Source organism: Callorhinus ursinus, unplaced genomic scaffold, assembly GCF_003265705.2.
Source record: "Callorhinus ursinus isolate GAN/ISIS: 27379988/994484 unplaced genomic scaffold, GSC_fseal_2.0 scaffold11, whole genome shotgun sequence".
In the NCBI taxonomy this organism is placed as follows: Eukaryota; Metazoa; Chordata; class Mammalia; order Carnivora; family Otariidae; genus Callorhinus; species Callorhinus ursinus.
Window position 1 is genome coordinate 49,675,769 of NW_027397073.1, and position 16,936 is coordinate 49,692,704.

The 16,936-nt window shown below is 34.6% G+C and overlaps 1 protein-coding gene across 2 annotated transcripts in view; it reads right to left on the bottom strand.

Annotated features, from left to right (window-relative positions):
• THOC1 (THO complex subunit 1) overlaps positions 1-16,936 on the bottom strand; it is a 54,121-nt gene that overhangs the window by 33,486 nt on the left and 3,699 nt on the right. For both annotated transcript variants that reach the window (XM_025886485.2, XM_025886483.2), the window contains exons 4-9: positions 16,052-16,118; positions 12,544-12,662; positions 12,065-12,113; positions 11,576-11,671; positions 5,324-5,406; positions 2,846-2,919 (exon numbers count right to left, since the gene is read on the bottom strand). In XM_025886485.2, coding sequence (XP_025742270.1) covers positions 2,846-2,919; positions 5,324-5,406; positions 11,576-11,671; positions 12,065-12,113; positions 12,544-12,662; positions 16,052-16,118 — 488 coding nt within the window. The remainder of the gene's footprint in view (positions 1-2,845; positions 2,920-5,323; positions 5,407-11,575; positions 11,672-12,064; positions 12,114-12,543; positions 12,663-16,051; positions 16,119-16,936) is intronic.

Genomic DNA, 16,936 nt, shown 5'->3' on the forward strand with positions numbered 1-16,936 from the left:
AAATGATTTACACCCAAGAAATAATACTGTAACTGATATATGTGTAGTTCTACACTTAATAATGTTTTTGAAACAAAACTGCTTTTGAAGATTTTATATAGTTTTATACATATATAGTTATATGCACACACACACACACACACACACAGTGTTACTCAGTTTTACCATATATAAGAATATAATAAACACCTCCTGAAATGCAGTATAAGGAAAGTTTGCCTGTTAAGAAATGGGACACTACCTCTAATCAGAGAATGAGAATTACGTAACCAGTATATGTTCCATTACTGTCTCAGTTGCCAGAAAACTCACATCTTAATTTAATGCTTGATACTAACAATAATCTAAGGTGTTAATTATCATCTCCTACTTGTAAAAGCTTCTGATCTCCTTTTATTTTTAGTTGGCCTAGTATTTATTTGAGGTGCTTCACAGAAGAAATTTTAAAGTAGTATTAATATATGACTACTAGGAAACTTTTACAGTTGAGGCACTAACATTTAAAAAAAATCCTGTCCTCTGAAAGTTCCAATCCATGCTGTGCCTCCATGGCTTTTCCTTCACGTCTAAACATCTTGAAAGAGTTGTCCACATTCAATGTCACCACTTCTTTACCCTCCTTTAATGTTCTGACCCACTGCAATTTGCCTTCTAACTTCACCTTTCCACAGATACATCTGGATTCTGTATTTATCCACACAAATCAAATGTGATTACTTATTATATATGCAAACCATAACAAATTAAGATGAGGTTACTGTCTAAAAATAGAATGTTTTGTAACTATTTTAACCAAGATGTTCTGCAACTTGACATATTTTTTTTAAATGTTGAATTAGTGATTTTATAGAACATTACATTGGAATTTTTTTTTAATACAAAATTTTTTACTGGTGTAGTTGAGCCAAATCTGAAATGGGCTTCCTACTGTAGATACATGGGTAATGTGCTCTTCGTAAATTACAGTGCCTAAGACAATCTGGTGATACAGTTGGTCACAAAGTAATTTCCCAATCTCTTCCTCCATTCAAAAAATAAGTGAAGGGGATTAAAAAGTAAAACTTGCAGTTTTAAAATAAGTAAGTCACTCAAATGTACAGTATAGCATAGGGAATACTGTCAAAAATACAATATTGTAATCGTATGATTGACAGACGGTAGCTAGACTTATCCTGGTGATCACTTCCTAATGTGTATAACGTTGAATCACTATGTTGTACACCTGAAACTAATGTAATATTGTATGTCAACTTCATTTCAGGACAAAAAAAAAAAGAGAAAATATAATGATTGTGACAGACTGAGAGGAAGCTGAGTGCTGACTCCTGTTTAAGTGATTTTTCTGCATAGCTTATAAACAATTTTATATATTATATATATAATGGAACTACACATATATATATAAGCTATATAAACATAGCTTATAAACAATTATAAACTAGCTTATAAACAATTAATGGGGCTGACATAGCTATAAAGGCTTCAGCAGAGTCTAACTACACAAAACTGCACTGGGCAGTTTGTCTTTGGGGGCTTTTTTTGTATTTCAGGTGACCTGTTATGTTGGAGCCTACTACCTTGGTCCTTTATGTTGCTCAGGCCAGACCCCAAAAGTATATTCTATCCATAAAGTACATGAACAAATAGGTCTTAAAAAAAAAAAAAAAACCAAACCCAAAACACAGATCTACAGCTAGTAATAATAGCTACTGAATAAACACTGTTCTAGCGCTTTCCATATATCACTATATGTAACATTAACAACTACGGTAACAATAAGGATAACTACATTGTACCTTAACAGACCATGTCCAAGCAGCATCTCATTTAATAATCTCAACAAGCAGGTAGGTGGCATTACTACATTTTAAAGACACTGAAACTGAGGTGCAGGGAAGTTAGGTAACTTGCTTAAGGTTACACGACTAGGACTGGAATTCAGCCTGGAGCCACACTACTCTCGATGCTTCTTTGGAGATATGTGTTTGATCTGAAATCTGGGATGCCAGGAATATGTCTCCCTGTGCAGATACTGGAAACGCTTCTTTTTCTTTTTTTTTTTTTTAAGATTTTATTTATTTATTTGACAGAGAGAGAGACAGAGAGAGAGGGCACACAGACAGGGGTAGTGAGAGAGGGAGAAGCAGGCTTCCCGCTGAGCAGGGAGCCCGATGTGGGGCTTGATCCCAGGACTCTGGGATCATGACCTGAACCGAAGGCAGATGCTCAACCCATCTGAGCCACCCAGGCACCCCTGGAAACTGTTCTTGATCCTCCAGAAATTCAACTGCAACTGATGATATAACTTTTGTCACCTCAGACACCTGGAAGTGAAAATTTTCCTTCATATCTCCCTTTTTCTCTTCCTCATTGCTTCTAATCAGCATTAGGAAGAGATTATTTGGAAAGAAAGCACAGAGTTAGCAGATGAGATAGGAAACAAGAGATGGGAGTGGGAAGGGGAGAAGATGGAAAGGAGGTTACTTATTCCTCCTACTTCCTTAAAAACTCAGCTCATTATCCACAGGCACTGGGTCCACAAAGTTAAATGCAAGGAAAAAGGGGAGGAGTGCCCCGGTTGCCTATGGCTGGCTTTCCAAATGTCAGGAATATGCATAAAGTAGGCCATGTAAATAATGAACTGTCTGCACGTAATTTAGAAACCAACTAACAGAGCCTATTAGTGATTTAGGATTTATAATTTTAAGTAATATACATAAAAATACAAATAAAAGAAATCTTTAAGCATAATTTCCTTCCTTTGTGTATATGCTGACACTAGTAGTTGATAAGTCATTAAGGTACTAGTTTTGTAAATCACGAACTCTGAACTTCTAAAACTCACCAAGTTGTTGGAGCTTCATCATCTCCCATTTCACCTTCTTCTACGTCCATTCCTTCTTCTCTATCCTCAGTGTGCTAAATTTAAAAAAATGTAGTGTGTTACAAAGCAGTTGTCAGGCAGAAGACACGCTGGAATAATATCATTCACACATAACTGACAAACACTGTTAGAGAAATCTAGTTGCACTTCTGTCTAGACTTACAGTTAATCTTTAAGGCAATGGCAATTCTATGTGACAAGATCTGAGAACTCAAGAGCAACATGACAATGATATAAGATAGTCATGAAGATATAGTAGAAAGTTTTAAATCAGTATTTCTCCAAACATGTTCTGTAGATTCTCTATGGGAATAAAGGGTCTACAGCAAAATAAATTTTAGAAATATATTACAATGACCTTTTAGAGAACCGAGATTATTATATTAAGAACTCTAAGAATTGCAGTAAATGACTCGAAGTATACTTAAGTAGTTTTGTCCCCAACTTTAATTTGACCGTAGAAATTCTCCCCAACCCAACAGAGAACTCTTATTATTGGGGAACACTTTAGGATTTGCTGAGTGTCCAGCTCTATAGTGAGAAATTAAAAATAACAAGTTTACATGAAATAGTCTAAGGAGTACCAAAAGATATGTACCGGTGAAAGACAAAATTTTTAAAAACCTTAAGTCAACATCATTTCCAAATTGATAATAATTACATTTAAAGGAACAAATTACATAAGATAATCTAATTTACAGTGAGATATTAGTTATATCTAATTGATAATTTTTAAAACTTCATAACTTGTTCCTAAATGAAGAACAAGAGTTGAATGTCCAAAAATTTGCCAACTCTGGACTGTCTTCTGGATATACCATAAATAATCTTTAAAAATGAAGTTGATTATACCTGATGTTCTTCTAAAAAATCAGTGGGCAAATATGGATTATTTAACAAATGGTTCTGAGATAACTGGCTCACTATTTGGAAAAAATAAAATTATAACTCAATCTATTCCATATACCAACATTCATACTGGATTAAAGATTTAAAAGAAAAAATAAACCATAAAAGCATCAAAAGAAAACAAAAGGGCTTATATATTCTTCTGGAGTGGAAGCCTTTAGCATGACACAAGACCAGAAACAACTAAACAAAAGACCAACAAACATTAATATTATATCCAAATTTAAAAGTTCTATACAGCAAAGACACCATAAATAAAGTTGTAGGAAAAACTATAAACCGAGAAAAAAAAATCAACAAAAGGTAGGCAATGAATTAATAATATTCAATATGAGCTTCTACACATCAGTAAGAAAAAGACATTTCAAAAGTAAAATGGGCAAATGGCTTGAATAGGTAATTCTCTTCCTCATTGCTTCTAACTGGCACAGAAGAAAAGTAAATTCCAATAAACATATAGTAGGTCCCTCAACTTCACTAATAACCAAGGATGTAAGTCAAAACAAAGATTTACTTTTCAAGTATCTATCAATTAAGCAAAAATTTTTAAAAATTGGTAATTCCCAGGGTTGGTGTGATGCTGTGGGAAAATGGGCAGGCATTCTCCCAGTGCCACTGGTGATGATATAAATGAGTACAACCTTTCTGAAAAGTAACTGGTCAACAGCTATCAAAATCTGATATATGCATACATTTTGACACAATTTCATTTATTGGAATTTATCCTAAGGAAACACCTGCATAATTTATTTATTTTTATTTTTTTTAAAGATTTTATTTATTTATTCACGAGAGACAAAGAAAGAGAGAGAGAGAGAGAGAGAGAGAGAGAGAGAGAGAGAGAGAGAGAGAGGGAGAGGGAGGAAAGCAGAGGGAGAAGCAGGCTCCCAAGGAGCAGGGAGCCCGATGCGGGACTCGATTCCAGGACCCTGGGATCATGACCTGAGCCGAAGGCAGGCTTAACCACCTGAGCCACCCAGGTGCCCCAAACATCTGCATAATTTAGCAATGATATATACAGTACTATTCATTGTAATGTTGTTAACAATTTTTCACTATTAGAAATTACCTAAATGCCCACTGACAGGATTATGATAAATATCCACTTAGAAGACTTAACATGAACCATTAAAACACTAAGATCTAAATGTACTGATGCAGAAATGCATCCATTTCATACTGTTAAAAGAAGAAAGTGAATTTCAGAATATGTATTGTATGACCTCATTTTTGGAATAAAACTACACACACACAGTAAGTCCTGTAAAGACAGACAGACCATGCTAAGAGTGGTTATCTTTGGGGCCTTAGATTACGGGGTAGTTGTACTTTCTATTTTAAATATTTCTATTTTGTGTGCATTTTCTACACAGAATACACATTATTTCTTTAAGTTAGAAATAAAGGTTTTTAAGTTTTTCAGTGACTTAGAAGACCCATTCACAGGAGTTATCTTAGTAATACACTTATAAATATGATTAGATATTTATAAGTTTTTGTTTATAAGGTTGGATTTCTTATCAGCCTCACCTTCTGACCCAGGGTGCTTTCTTGCTCATTGGTATTGAAAACAGTGACATTTTCCAGATTAAATTGACTCTGCAAGTTAAGACCTATTAAATAGAAGAAAAAAAGATTTTCAAAGCAATTCCACCAAACAACTAAGCTTAAGACTATAACTTTGTTGTCATATAACCAAAACGTATAAAATGATAAATCCATAATTAAACAAAAGATCAAGTCAGAAATACCACCACACTTGATTTTCAAATCCTTTCTAAAAGTCATTCTTTAAGGTGCCTTTAGAGTATCCAGAATTCTACATACATTATAACAAATATAGTTGTCCTTGTTATTAATGAATAGTCTAGAAAAATTTCAGAGTGCAATACATAGTAATTTATAATTTCACTGAAGCACAAATAAAAATTGTATTAATCAATATTCATATGCTGTATATACATATAATCAATACCGTGTATGTTGTATAATAACATATACAGTAAATATACTTTAGCTAATGAGAGCTTTCTCACTGTCAAAGAAAAAACTTATAAACAAGCAGGAATAGGGGCGCCTGGGTGGCTCAGTTGGTTAAACCGCTGCCTTCAGCTCAGGCCATGATCCCAGGGTCCTGGGATCGAGCCCCACATCGGGCTCCCTGCTCATGCAGGAAGCCTGCTTCTCCCTCTGCCTGCCGCTCCCCCTGCTTGTGCTCTCTCCCTCTCTCTCTGTGTGTCAAATAAATAAATAAAATCTTAAAAAAAAATAAATAAACGAGCAGGAATACTGGTGCTGGATTAAACTCAGAAGTATCAGTATGAAATCATGGTTCTTGTTGTTGGTCATTTAAAAATACATACATAGGCAGATACAGAAGTAAATATAGATGTATATGCATACATGGGTTAGTATACATATACATATGTTTCCCAGCTCTGTCCAGCAACAGAACCCAGAAGGAGTGATACTCCACTAGTAATGAGCAGATCTGGGGCCCAGATATTGGGGGCTTCTAAATACCATTCTTAAATAAAAGGTATCAGGCTCTCTGGAGAAGTGGGTGATTCTAGGGGTGGGGTAGAGAAAACAAAAGATGAGCCCAGATTCTCTTCTCATACCAGGAAAACATAAAAGAGCTCCCAGTGGGCAAAACTAGAACAATCTGAGCGAGAAACTAAATAATTATACTATGGGACTGTAACCCAGAGAATAAAATATCTACAAATTCACACTGAAACAGATGACTGAATTAATAAGTAAATAAGTGAGAGGAAACAACTTTTGCTTTTGAAGAATCCCAAGTAATACATGTAGAAGGCATAAGAGAAATAGAAAACCACCACCAAGGCAATCTAAAAATTATTGGCTATAGGCAAAATTCACTGATGAATGCTAAAATTAGTGGGCAAAGGTCTAAAGAGAAAAAGAGTATTTGCAAAGCCTCAAAGTATTTCCCTTCAAATATTAATTACGAATGTAAAAATAGTAACTTAGCAACAGAAAAATATGGTGATCAAGGATAACACCACCAATAACAAGACATATCAATATCATGTTGAAATGATGCACCAAGTAGGGCACAGCACCTCTGTAGTCTTTCCCCAAACCCATACCCTCAATCTAATTATGAGAAAAATCAGACAAACTGAAGGGCATTCTGCAAAATACCTGATCAGTGCTCTTTAAATGTGTCAAAGTTATGAAAAAAGCAAAGACTGAAACTGGCGAGAGTAAAGCAATGTAGCAACTAAATGCAATGTGGGATCCCTAAACAGAAAAAAGAAAAACATAAAACTGGTAAAATCCAAATAAAGTCTATAGTTAACAGTGCTGTACCACCAATGTTGATTTCTTAGTTTTGGTAACTGCACCGTGATCATGTAAGAGGCTAACATTAGGTGAGGGTTATTCAGATACTCTCGCTATTATCTTTGCAACTCTTCTTTAAGTCTAAAGATATTTCAGAACAAAAAGTTAAAGTGAAAAAAACTATGCTAGATCAAGTCATTAAGCTAGTGAATGAATCTGGTTGCCCGTTTAGCACTGACTACTAAAAGTCTGTCTACTCCCTATTTATTATTCAGTATAGCACACACCATAATTACACCAAAAATTTCAGTCATACTTCACCACATGCTAAATTACATGCTGAACTGTCTTTTTGAAGGTCTTGGGATATACCCTAGTGAATGTCAAGCATCTACAAATGTTTAAAAAAGATAGTATAAGAAAATATCCCAAAATGCCAACCTAGCTTATGTTAGGGTGGTAGGATTAATCATAAACAGCTTTTTTCCTTCATTTTCCAAATTTTCTGAAATAGGTTATATTATTTTTATAATTTAGAAATTAAATGTAAAAATATCATTTACAGCATATAATGTCTAAAGCTACCTTTAGCAATGTTATTACTTTTTCAACCAGTCAATAAGAGAAGGAAAAAAAATGGTTTCTCTATGTCTCGCCAATTTAGTAATGCTGTACATTGAAAAAGAGGTCTAAAATGTTCTTTAAAAAATGATGAGATCTACAAATAAAGGGGATTAAGAGGACACTTATCTTGATGAACACTGAGTAACAGAATTCCTGAATTATATCATACACTTGAAACTAACAAAACACTGTTAATTATACTTCAATTAAAAAAAGAAAAAATAGAAAGAAAAAAAAGCTATAAATAACATACATTTGAAATTTTAGACAACATTCACAAATTCCCAGGGCAAAAAGTTACCAAAACTGTCTCAAGAAAAAATGAAAAGTCTGAATAGTTCCAAATCTGTTGCATAAATCAAATCCATAGCCACAAAACTTTATTGTGGCTGTTTCACTCGTAAATTCTACCAAACATTCAAGAAAGAAATAATAACAATTACTCCAACTCTTCCAGAAAAGAAGATAAATGTGAAAACTTTCAATTCATTTTATGAAAGTAGTTTAATTTGCTATAAAAATCTAACAAGATCACCATAGGGAAGGAAATTTACAGGCCACTCTCCTTCCTGAACTAAATTCACATATCCTTAAAAAAAAAAATTAACATTCCAAATCCAGCTACATTTTATAAAAAGGCCATATCACAACCACATTTGGATTATACAATGTAAAAAAAAAAGAAAAGAAAAGGATGAGAGTGGAAGCTGGAGATAACCAGGAAGGACAAAAACAAAAAGGAAAAAAAAAAGGCTGAGAATTGAAACCTTGTTCTTAAGTCTTCTACAACTTCCAGAAAAGAAACTACAAATTAGTAATTAGGAGGGGGCACACTTGTTTCACAAAACACAGTCTTCATTTATCACAGATTTAAATGGCAACTAGGTGTCTGGCATTGTTCTAGGCACAGAGAACAAAGAAGTAAACAACACAAACACACTGAAAATGCCAGATGGTGTTAAACGCTAAGAAGAGATTTGAAATCAGATGGTGATAATGGTGACTGCGGTGGCAGGTTTAGATTAGATGCTCAAAGAGAGGCTCCCTAAGGAAGTAAAATTGAGACTAACAGCAAAAGTCAGTAGTGTGACAAAAAAAGAACAAAAAGGTCTACAGAGGGGAGAGTTAGTGCCAACACCCTTAGGTTCCACTGACCCTGGTATTTTGAAGGCATCAAGGTGAGATGCCAATTCAATGGAGAAAGAATAGTTTTTTTCAACAAATGATGCTAGGACAACTGGGTATTAACACACAAAAGAATGAAACTGGACTCCCACCTCACACCATACACAAAAATTAACTCAAAATGGACCACAGAGCTAAATCTCTTATAAGAAAACACAAGAATAAATCTTTGTGACCTTAGATTAGGCAATGATATATACAAGGTATAAACCATGTTCACAGTGCTGTTCTAGGCAATGAAGTAAAATTTTTTTTTTTAAAAAACAGTAAAGAGCTGACAAGAAAGTAAGGGATATGTGGCAAACATCCAGAAGGCAAGTAAGTAAGCAATGCATCATCAATACTTAAAGCCACTTCTGTCTTGAGTACATCTGCCAAACAGAATTATCAGTTGTAAAATTGAGCTACCCTTTTCGTAGCTTCCTGAAGCTAGAATTATAAAGCAAATCTGGGCCCAAAAAAGGTGGGGAATCCAATAAATCCCACCCCAACCATCTTCAAGGCTGAGAACCTATAGGGCTATAACCCTCAGATTAAAATAAACCAAATTATAGTTCAGCGCCAAGTCTTCTCAATGTTCGAAGGAATAACAGGCCTTAAACTGGGCTGAATTAAGGTAACCGTGGAACGGTAATAGCCTCCTTCTAATAGGTGCCTGGCAGGAGCAATGAAAACTCTATCTGGAGAAAAGTATCTATCCTAGGCCTCAAAACTAATCCCTCAATATTTTCTCAAATATAACACCCAATACTAGCCAGATACACAAACAGATAAGACATCCTGAGGAACAGTAGAAACAAACCCACAAAGACTTAAGGTACTGGAACGATCAGATCCATAACAATGCTTACCCTGGTTAAAAAACTAAAGCACAAGTTTGAAAACATGAGCAGGGAATAAAAAACTAGAAAATGACACAGCACACTTAAAAAAGACCTTCAACAAGTAAAAAATAAAATACAATGAAAACAATAAAAACTAAAATTAAAAACTCATTTAGCAGCTGATCATTCATAGCTTAAGAAAGATAGTGAACTGGAAAACTGTTCTGAAGAAATTATTCAGAATGCGACAGCTAGAGATAAATAGATGAAAACATAGAAAGAATAAGAGACAGAGGACACAGGGACAAGGTATCATAATGTTTACCAGAGTTCCAGAAAGAAAAGAGAGGTATACATAATATTTGACGAAATAATGGCTAAAATTTTTACAAACTGGATGAAAGACACGAATCCACAGATTTGAGATTCCCACAAATCTCAAACATGATAAAGAAATCCACAGTAAGATACATCATAGTACAACTGGAAAAAAAAACCAACCAAAAACCCAAAACGAAGAAAAAAATCTTAAGAGCAAAGAGAGAAAAAAAAAATCTAGATTATCTTCAAAGAGGTTAGACTGATATTTGTGTTGTCTAGAGAACAACGGAAGACAGAAGGCAGAGTAATGATTATCTCACACATGATGAAATCCTCTATCTAGTGCCAACCTAGAATCTTACCTATTGAAATCATTCTTGAAGAATAAAGATTTTCAGACAAAACATAGACCTGCACTAAAGAAAAATCTAAAGGGGAAATTTTTCACAACTAGAAGGTCAGAAATACAAGCAGTAAATAACTTAGAAATCTAAATTAATCTTGATCACATTAAGTAGGAAAGAAAAAAACCCACAGATCTAGCATGACAAAAAAGAAAACACACAGAAACCACTGCCATCATATACTATGGGTCTCACTTTATGCAGGCACCGTTGTAAGCTATTCATGTATTTTAATTCATTTAATCCTCACAACAACATATGAAGTAGGTATATTAGCCTGATATTAAGGGAAGAAGACCGAAGGAAAGAGGTATTAAAATCTGGCATATGTGAACAGAATGTGGAGAGCTCTGGAGAACTGGTTATATTCCATTTCTGGAGTTTGACAGTGGTTACACAAGGATTTAATTCGGAATTATAGTCTACATTTATTTTATGCACTTTTCTATATGAATGTTATATTTCACAATAAAAAAATGGTAAAAGAAATGAAAGGAAATAAATGTGCCTCAACAGTAGTTACTGTGAGGGAGAAAATGGAAGCAGAAAAATTGGCATACATTATAAAATGAAATACAGGCATGATAGTTCATACCTACATATGTGTGATTCAACTACACATTTTTATTATTAATAAGCTTGGAACTTAAAGAACCAACTGTCAAATTACTATGTTGTACATCTGAAACTAATATATGTCAACTATACTTCCAAAAAAAAAAAATCAATGACTTTAAGGGTTACTTGTATTATACATTAGCAACAGTATATCTATTAACCAATCAAAGAAAATAAAGTGACAATTTTCTATGCTTTTAACTTTATAGAACTCAATAATAATGATAATTCTTGATAACACTTCTAGAGCATTTACTATATGTCAGACACACTAAGTGCTTTAAATATACTAACACATTTAATCCTTATAACCCTATGAGGTAGATAATATTACCTCCAGTTTATAGAATGGGAAAACTGAGACACAGAGAAGTTAAATAACTTGCCCAAGGCCATAGAGTCATTTTTCTTGTTATCATCACAGCAGCTTCTAATCCATTAAAAACTGAAAAATATTTTCCTTCAAAGCATTTATTTAATGTATAAAAACTTACCTGATTTCTCAGATAAAGGGAAAAGCCTGGCCAAGAAGAGTTGAATTCGTCCACAGAAGACTGTATTCTGGGATTTTGATAATCTTCTCAAGAGATCTAACAATATATGGAAATGAAGGTTATAGGAAATCATTCTACATTTATTACAACTATACCCAAATTTGTTAATCAGTCTGTCAAGAGTATTTCCCTAAAGCAGTTCTCAAAATTGGAGTAGAAACTATTATCCCAAAAAAGCATCAAAAAAATTAGGAATAAAACTAATTTAGCATGGGCAAGAAAAACTTCACTGAATTTTTTTTTTTGGTTTTATGTTTATACCCAGAACAGGAACAGTTTAATTTAAAGTGAATGATCAGTTTTAATAAATCAGTCTGTTATTTAAAAATGAAGATACTAATCTATTTTTAAAATTTCATCACTTGTGTTTAACTCAACTACTAGCCACATTTGTTTTAAAAAAAAATCATTTACAATTGAATCACTTACCATTGCACATACGTAGTAAGTAATTTTTCCCAGCAGAATAGAATGTGTTCTGAAATTAAGACAGAAATTATCACTACTGTTCAGAAGTTGTTGCACTCTTCAATAAGTCACAGCAAGTAAGACATTAAAGAACACTGACATACACTGAGTCTACTATGCCACTTTTCACTTTTTCCCCCACAAATAGCATTTTCAATTAAGTACATGTTCACATATATAACAAAACATGATACTGTTTTAAACACGTGAAAGTGTGCATTTTCAAATTAATTGTTACTACTCAAATTTTGCACTTCAACTTTTTCTACACCATGACTCTTACTTGGCCCCCTCAAGACAGCAGTACAATTCCCTCAGAAGAACAAACATTTTGGCAGTCAGCAATACTAAAATATAAGCAAAAAAACCCCAAAAAAACTATCTTCTGAACTCTGGATCTACAGAAATATATTAGCAGAAAAAGAAACTAAGGCACTTACTGATTTCCAAGTAGCAACATTTTTTTCCACAAAAGTGAATATTGTGTCACATTGATCCAAAGGAAGACAATCCAAAACATCTCCCAACAATACAAAAGGTGTAGATGCGGTACAAATACCTTCAAGTGGAGCACAAGCCAATTTAAAAGTTTAAAAAAAAAACTGTACAGTAAAATAGCCCATGCAAAATAATTCTGAAGAATATCTTAACAGTATACTTAGTCACTCCTAGCAAATTTTTAAGAGACAAGAAATGGAAGCAACCTAAAAGTCTCCAAATGGGTCATACTTAAGTAATTTTTGGTATGTTCACTCAATAATAATGATGATGATAATTCTTGATAACACTTCTAGAGCATTTACTATATGTCAGGCACACTAAGTGCTTTACGTATACTAACACATTTAATCCTTATAACCCTATGAGGTAGATAATATTACCTCCAGTTTATAGAATGGGAAAACTGAGACACAGAGAAGTTAAATAACTTGCCCAAGGCCATAGAGCCAGTAAGTGGTAGAGCTGGGATACGAACCCAGGCAGTCTGGCTCCACAGTCTGTTTTCTTCACCACTAAGCTATTCAAAAGAATATAATGCAGCCAATTAAAAACGATGGTTATGACGACTATAATAACTTGGAAAATGCTTATGATATAATGTTAGGTGAAAAAGGCAGGATTCAAAACTGTATGTTATTATGGTTACAACAATAAAAGTTTTTAAAAAGACTAGAGAAACAAAAAACATATACCAAAATGAATGGTAGTTTTTTAAAGTAGAGGAATTATGAGTAGTATTTTCCCTTTTGCTCATTTCCAAATGTTCCATAATGTTGCTAAATATCTTTGTGATTTACCTTCAAAAAAGGTAAAAAAGTTTTATACTGATTTCAACTATTAAACATTTAAAATAAAAGCATCGTTTCAGGGGAGAGAATGGTATAGTAAAAAGTCGTTTATTTCAAAATTCAATGTTACTTAACTAAAGCAATAAATTAAAACATTTTTTAAAGAAAAGGTCATTTGGACTGGCTAAACATACTCCCTGCTCATTCTTCCTTCTATTTTAAGGTAACGGTAATACTTGGTTAAGTGTTTAAGAAAAGTAGCCTTTTAAGCCTTGTACGCAAAGAAAATATCTAGGGAGCACTGTAAGCCCCAAACACTGCAGTTAATATAGTATGTTCAAAAAAAGAAAGTAATATATTCAGCTCTACTCTGCACTGGTATGATCACATCTGGAATATGATATAAGGGAAACTGCCAAGAACCAGTGGGTGGCATAAGGAAGCAGATTTTAACTCAATACAAGGGAAACCTGACAAGATTATCTAATAGAAATCAAAACAGTAAGCCCCATCCAATCGGCATAGATGCTGGATGACCACCTGCCAGGAACATTACAGAGGCGGGGCAGGATAACCAGAGATAAGAATGGGCTAGGCAACTGCTGAAGTCCCTCACCACTTAAGGTTCTGAGTTACTATATGTCCTGTACACCTAAGAGATTTGCAAGGCATACTCCCTGCCTGTAGTTGCAACATAGTTTGGCATAAGTTAACTCAGAATTAGAGAAATTAAGAATTACCTAGATTCCACTCCCAAAGATTCTGATTCAGTAAAACTAAGCTAAGGTTTTGCAATCTCATTTAAAAACAGAGATTCACTGGTAATTCTGATGAACTGGACTACAGCATGATCTCCCAGCATTTTTTCACAACCTGCGCCCCAGCCTCTGAACGCCTTCTTTGCTTCACCTTAACCTTGTCCACAGATACTCTCTCTTCAGTTCCCAAGCACCTTGCTATGTTGATACTTCTATGGTTTTGTATACAATGCTTTTTTCTACCTAGTCTTCCTCCTCTCGATCATGTGGCAAATTCCTGCTCCATCTTTCAAAGCACACAGTAAATACCAGTGCATCTAAAAAACTCCTGATGCCTTTGAACAGGCCACCCCATCTATATTTCTGAAGCACAGTATGAGTAAATTATAGCATTTATCATAGCTTGTTTATTTTTATGTAGACTATGAGCTTTCTGAGGGCAGGCATTTTTGTACTTTTTAACCAGTAAAGTGTCTGACACTAAACAGAAGCTCAATAAATATCTGCTGAGTTGAATTTAACAAAACATATTTATGGATAATTTGAAAACATGTCACATAAAGAATACAATAATAATCTCTCTCCAGAAGGACAGGACTTTTCCCCATCCAATTAAAATAAAAAAGCATCTAAGCTTTTATCATAAGTCCTTATCTTTCTCAAATAAAGTAGAAGTTCTAAAAATAGACTGTACAACTTTAAGAGTTAAAAATATTACCAGTCTACAAGAGTAATACATCAAGGTAATCAATGAACTAAGCAGACTGCTGTTTGACAGAAACTGGACAAGGAACACTCTGCTGCAGAACTTATTCAAGTATGCTGAAAGAATGAACATCTTGTATAAAAGTTTAACATGTGAAGTAAGAATTTATGAATTATGCTTAAGTTCACAGAATAGCTTGCTGCTACACTAGCAGACCACTTTTACCTTGAATGTTCTAGTTTTTGTAGGAATAGGTATCAAAATAAATATGTAAGTAATGCTTTGCAGATTAAAAGGCACTTTTCACATAAATTGCCCGAATTAATAAGTATTTCAACTAAATTTGTTAGAGTACTGATGAACTAGTTTTTCAGTTTCTTTATGCAAATATTTAATGAGCTCCTACTATGTGTTAGGCACTGTGTACTTCCTATACGCCTTTTTTAGTCTTGAAACTAGCCCCCACTGCCACTGCCCCCATTTTAACAGTCCCCTACCTGTTTTCCTGCCAGCAGTCTCTCCCGATCCCACTCCTCCTTCATAGCTCCGTTAGCATGGTATACAAAGCCCTTTACAAATGACCCTAAGCTACCCCTCCTGCTTCCTTCCTCACCATTGTCATCATCCTCCCACCCCTCTGCTCCATGCAACATTTTAGCCAGGCTGAACTTGCCTTTACATAGCTATGTACTCCTTTCTCTTTCTGCCTGACAAATCCATCATCCCTCACATCCCAGCTCCTGTTACAGCTTCCCTTCTAAGACCTTCCTGATTCCTTCAGAGTTTAGAGAGTCACTTCAACCACACTTCATTCCCACTTCACAGTAATTATACCTCAGTAAAAAACGTACACCTGTTTCTTCCATTAGCCACTAGGCTCCTTATGGGCAGGGATATGTTTTCTTTACCAGCGAATCTTTTAGTCCTACCTCAGTACCAGGCACATAGTAGATGCTCAATAAATATTTACTGAATGAATGAAACAACTGGAGAACAAAGAAAGTGCCAAAATGTGTGCTGTATACTAGAGACGAGAAGTGTGAACTAATTTCATTGGGACAACTTCTTGGCAAAGGTGGTAGGCAGAATTTGAAAAATGAACAAAATCAAATAGATGGAGAGGTACAGAGAGAATAACTTTTAAATAAAGCATGTCACGTCCATGATTACTTTAGAAAAACAACACTGTACTTACCTTCAGTTACTCCCCCAATAGCAAGAGAAATAATAGCTAAAACGTTTTCACATGATGAGTGATTTATCTACCAACAGAGGAGAAAACAATTTAATTTAGGGGCCAGAGTCCAGACTAGTTTGCTAACAATAAAAACATATCCTCTGACATTAAAGTATCAGAAATCTAAGATAAACATATTTCTTAAAGAAAATAAAATTACTTTCTAAGATGAAAATACAAAAAGTGAATAACAGTAATAGAATCATTGTTAAAAAAGATCAAGTAAATAGGGGGTGATTCACTTAAAATCCAATGGTCTTAGGAAGATGGTTACATTAGCATGATTATGGCTACAAGCTAATCAAGTACAGAAGCACTGAGGCCATAACTCAATCAATGGCACAGGGCAAACGGAGGGCCAGGGGAATTAACTATACTGGTGCAACGAAGTGTCTGAGGGTTTTAATAGAAGGGAGGTAGTGCTTAGATTCCATAACATTATAGAAACTAGCATTTTTTGAGTGTTCATTATGTATTGTTTTATACAACCTTGAAAGAATGTTATATTCCCTCTTACAAAGGAAATTGAGGCTCAGAAAAGCAAAGTAACTTGCCCAATGCCTTACAACATGTAACTGACTAGGTCTGAAGAAGAGGAAAAAAGTGAGTTTTGATAGAGAATTGTTCAAAAGAAAGGACACTGTATTATGGCCATTAAAAAAGGATCTAGCTTGGGCGCCTGGGTGGCTCAGTTGGTTGAGCGACTGCCTTCGGCTCAGGTCATGATCCTGGAGTCCCGGGATCGAGTCCCACATCGGGCTCCCTGCTCAGCGGGGGGTCTGCTTCTCCCTCTGACCCTCTTCCCTCTCGTGCTCTCTGTCTCTCATTCTCTCTCTCTCAAAC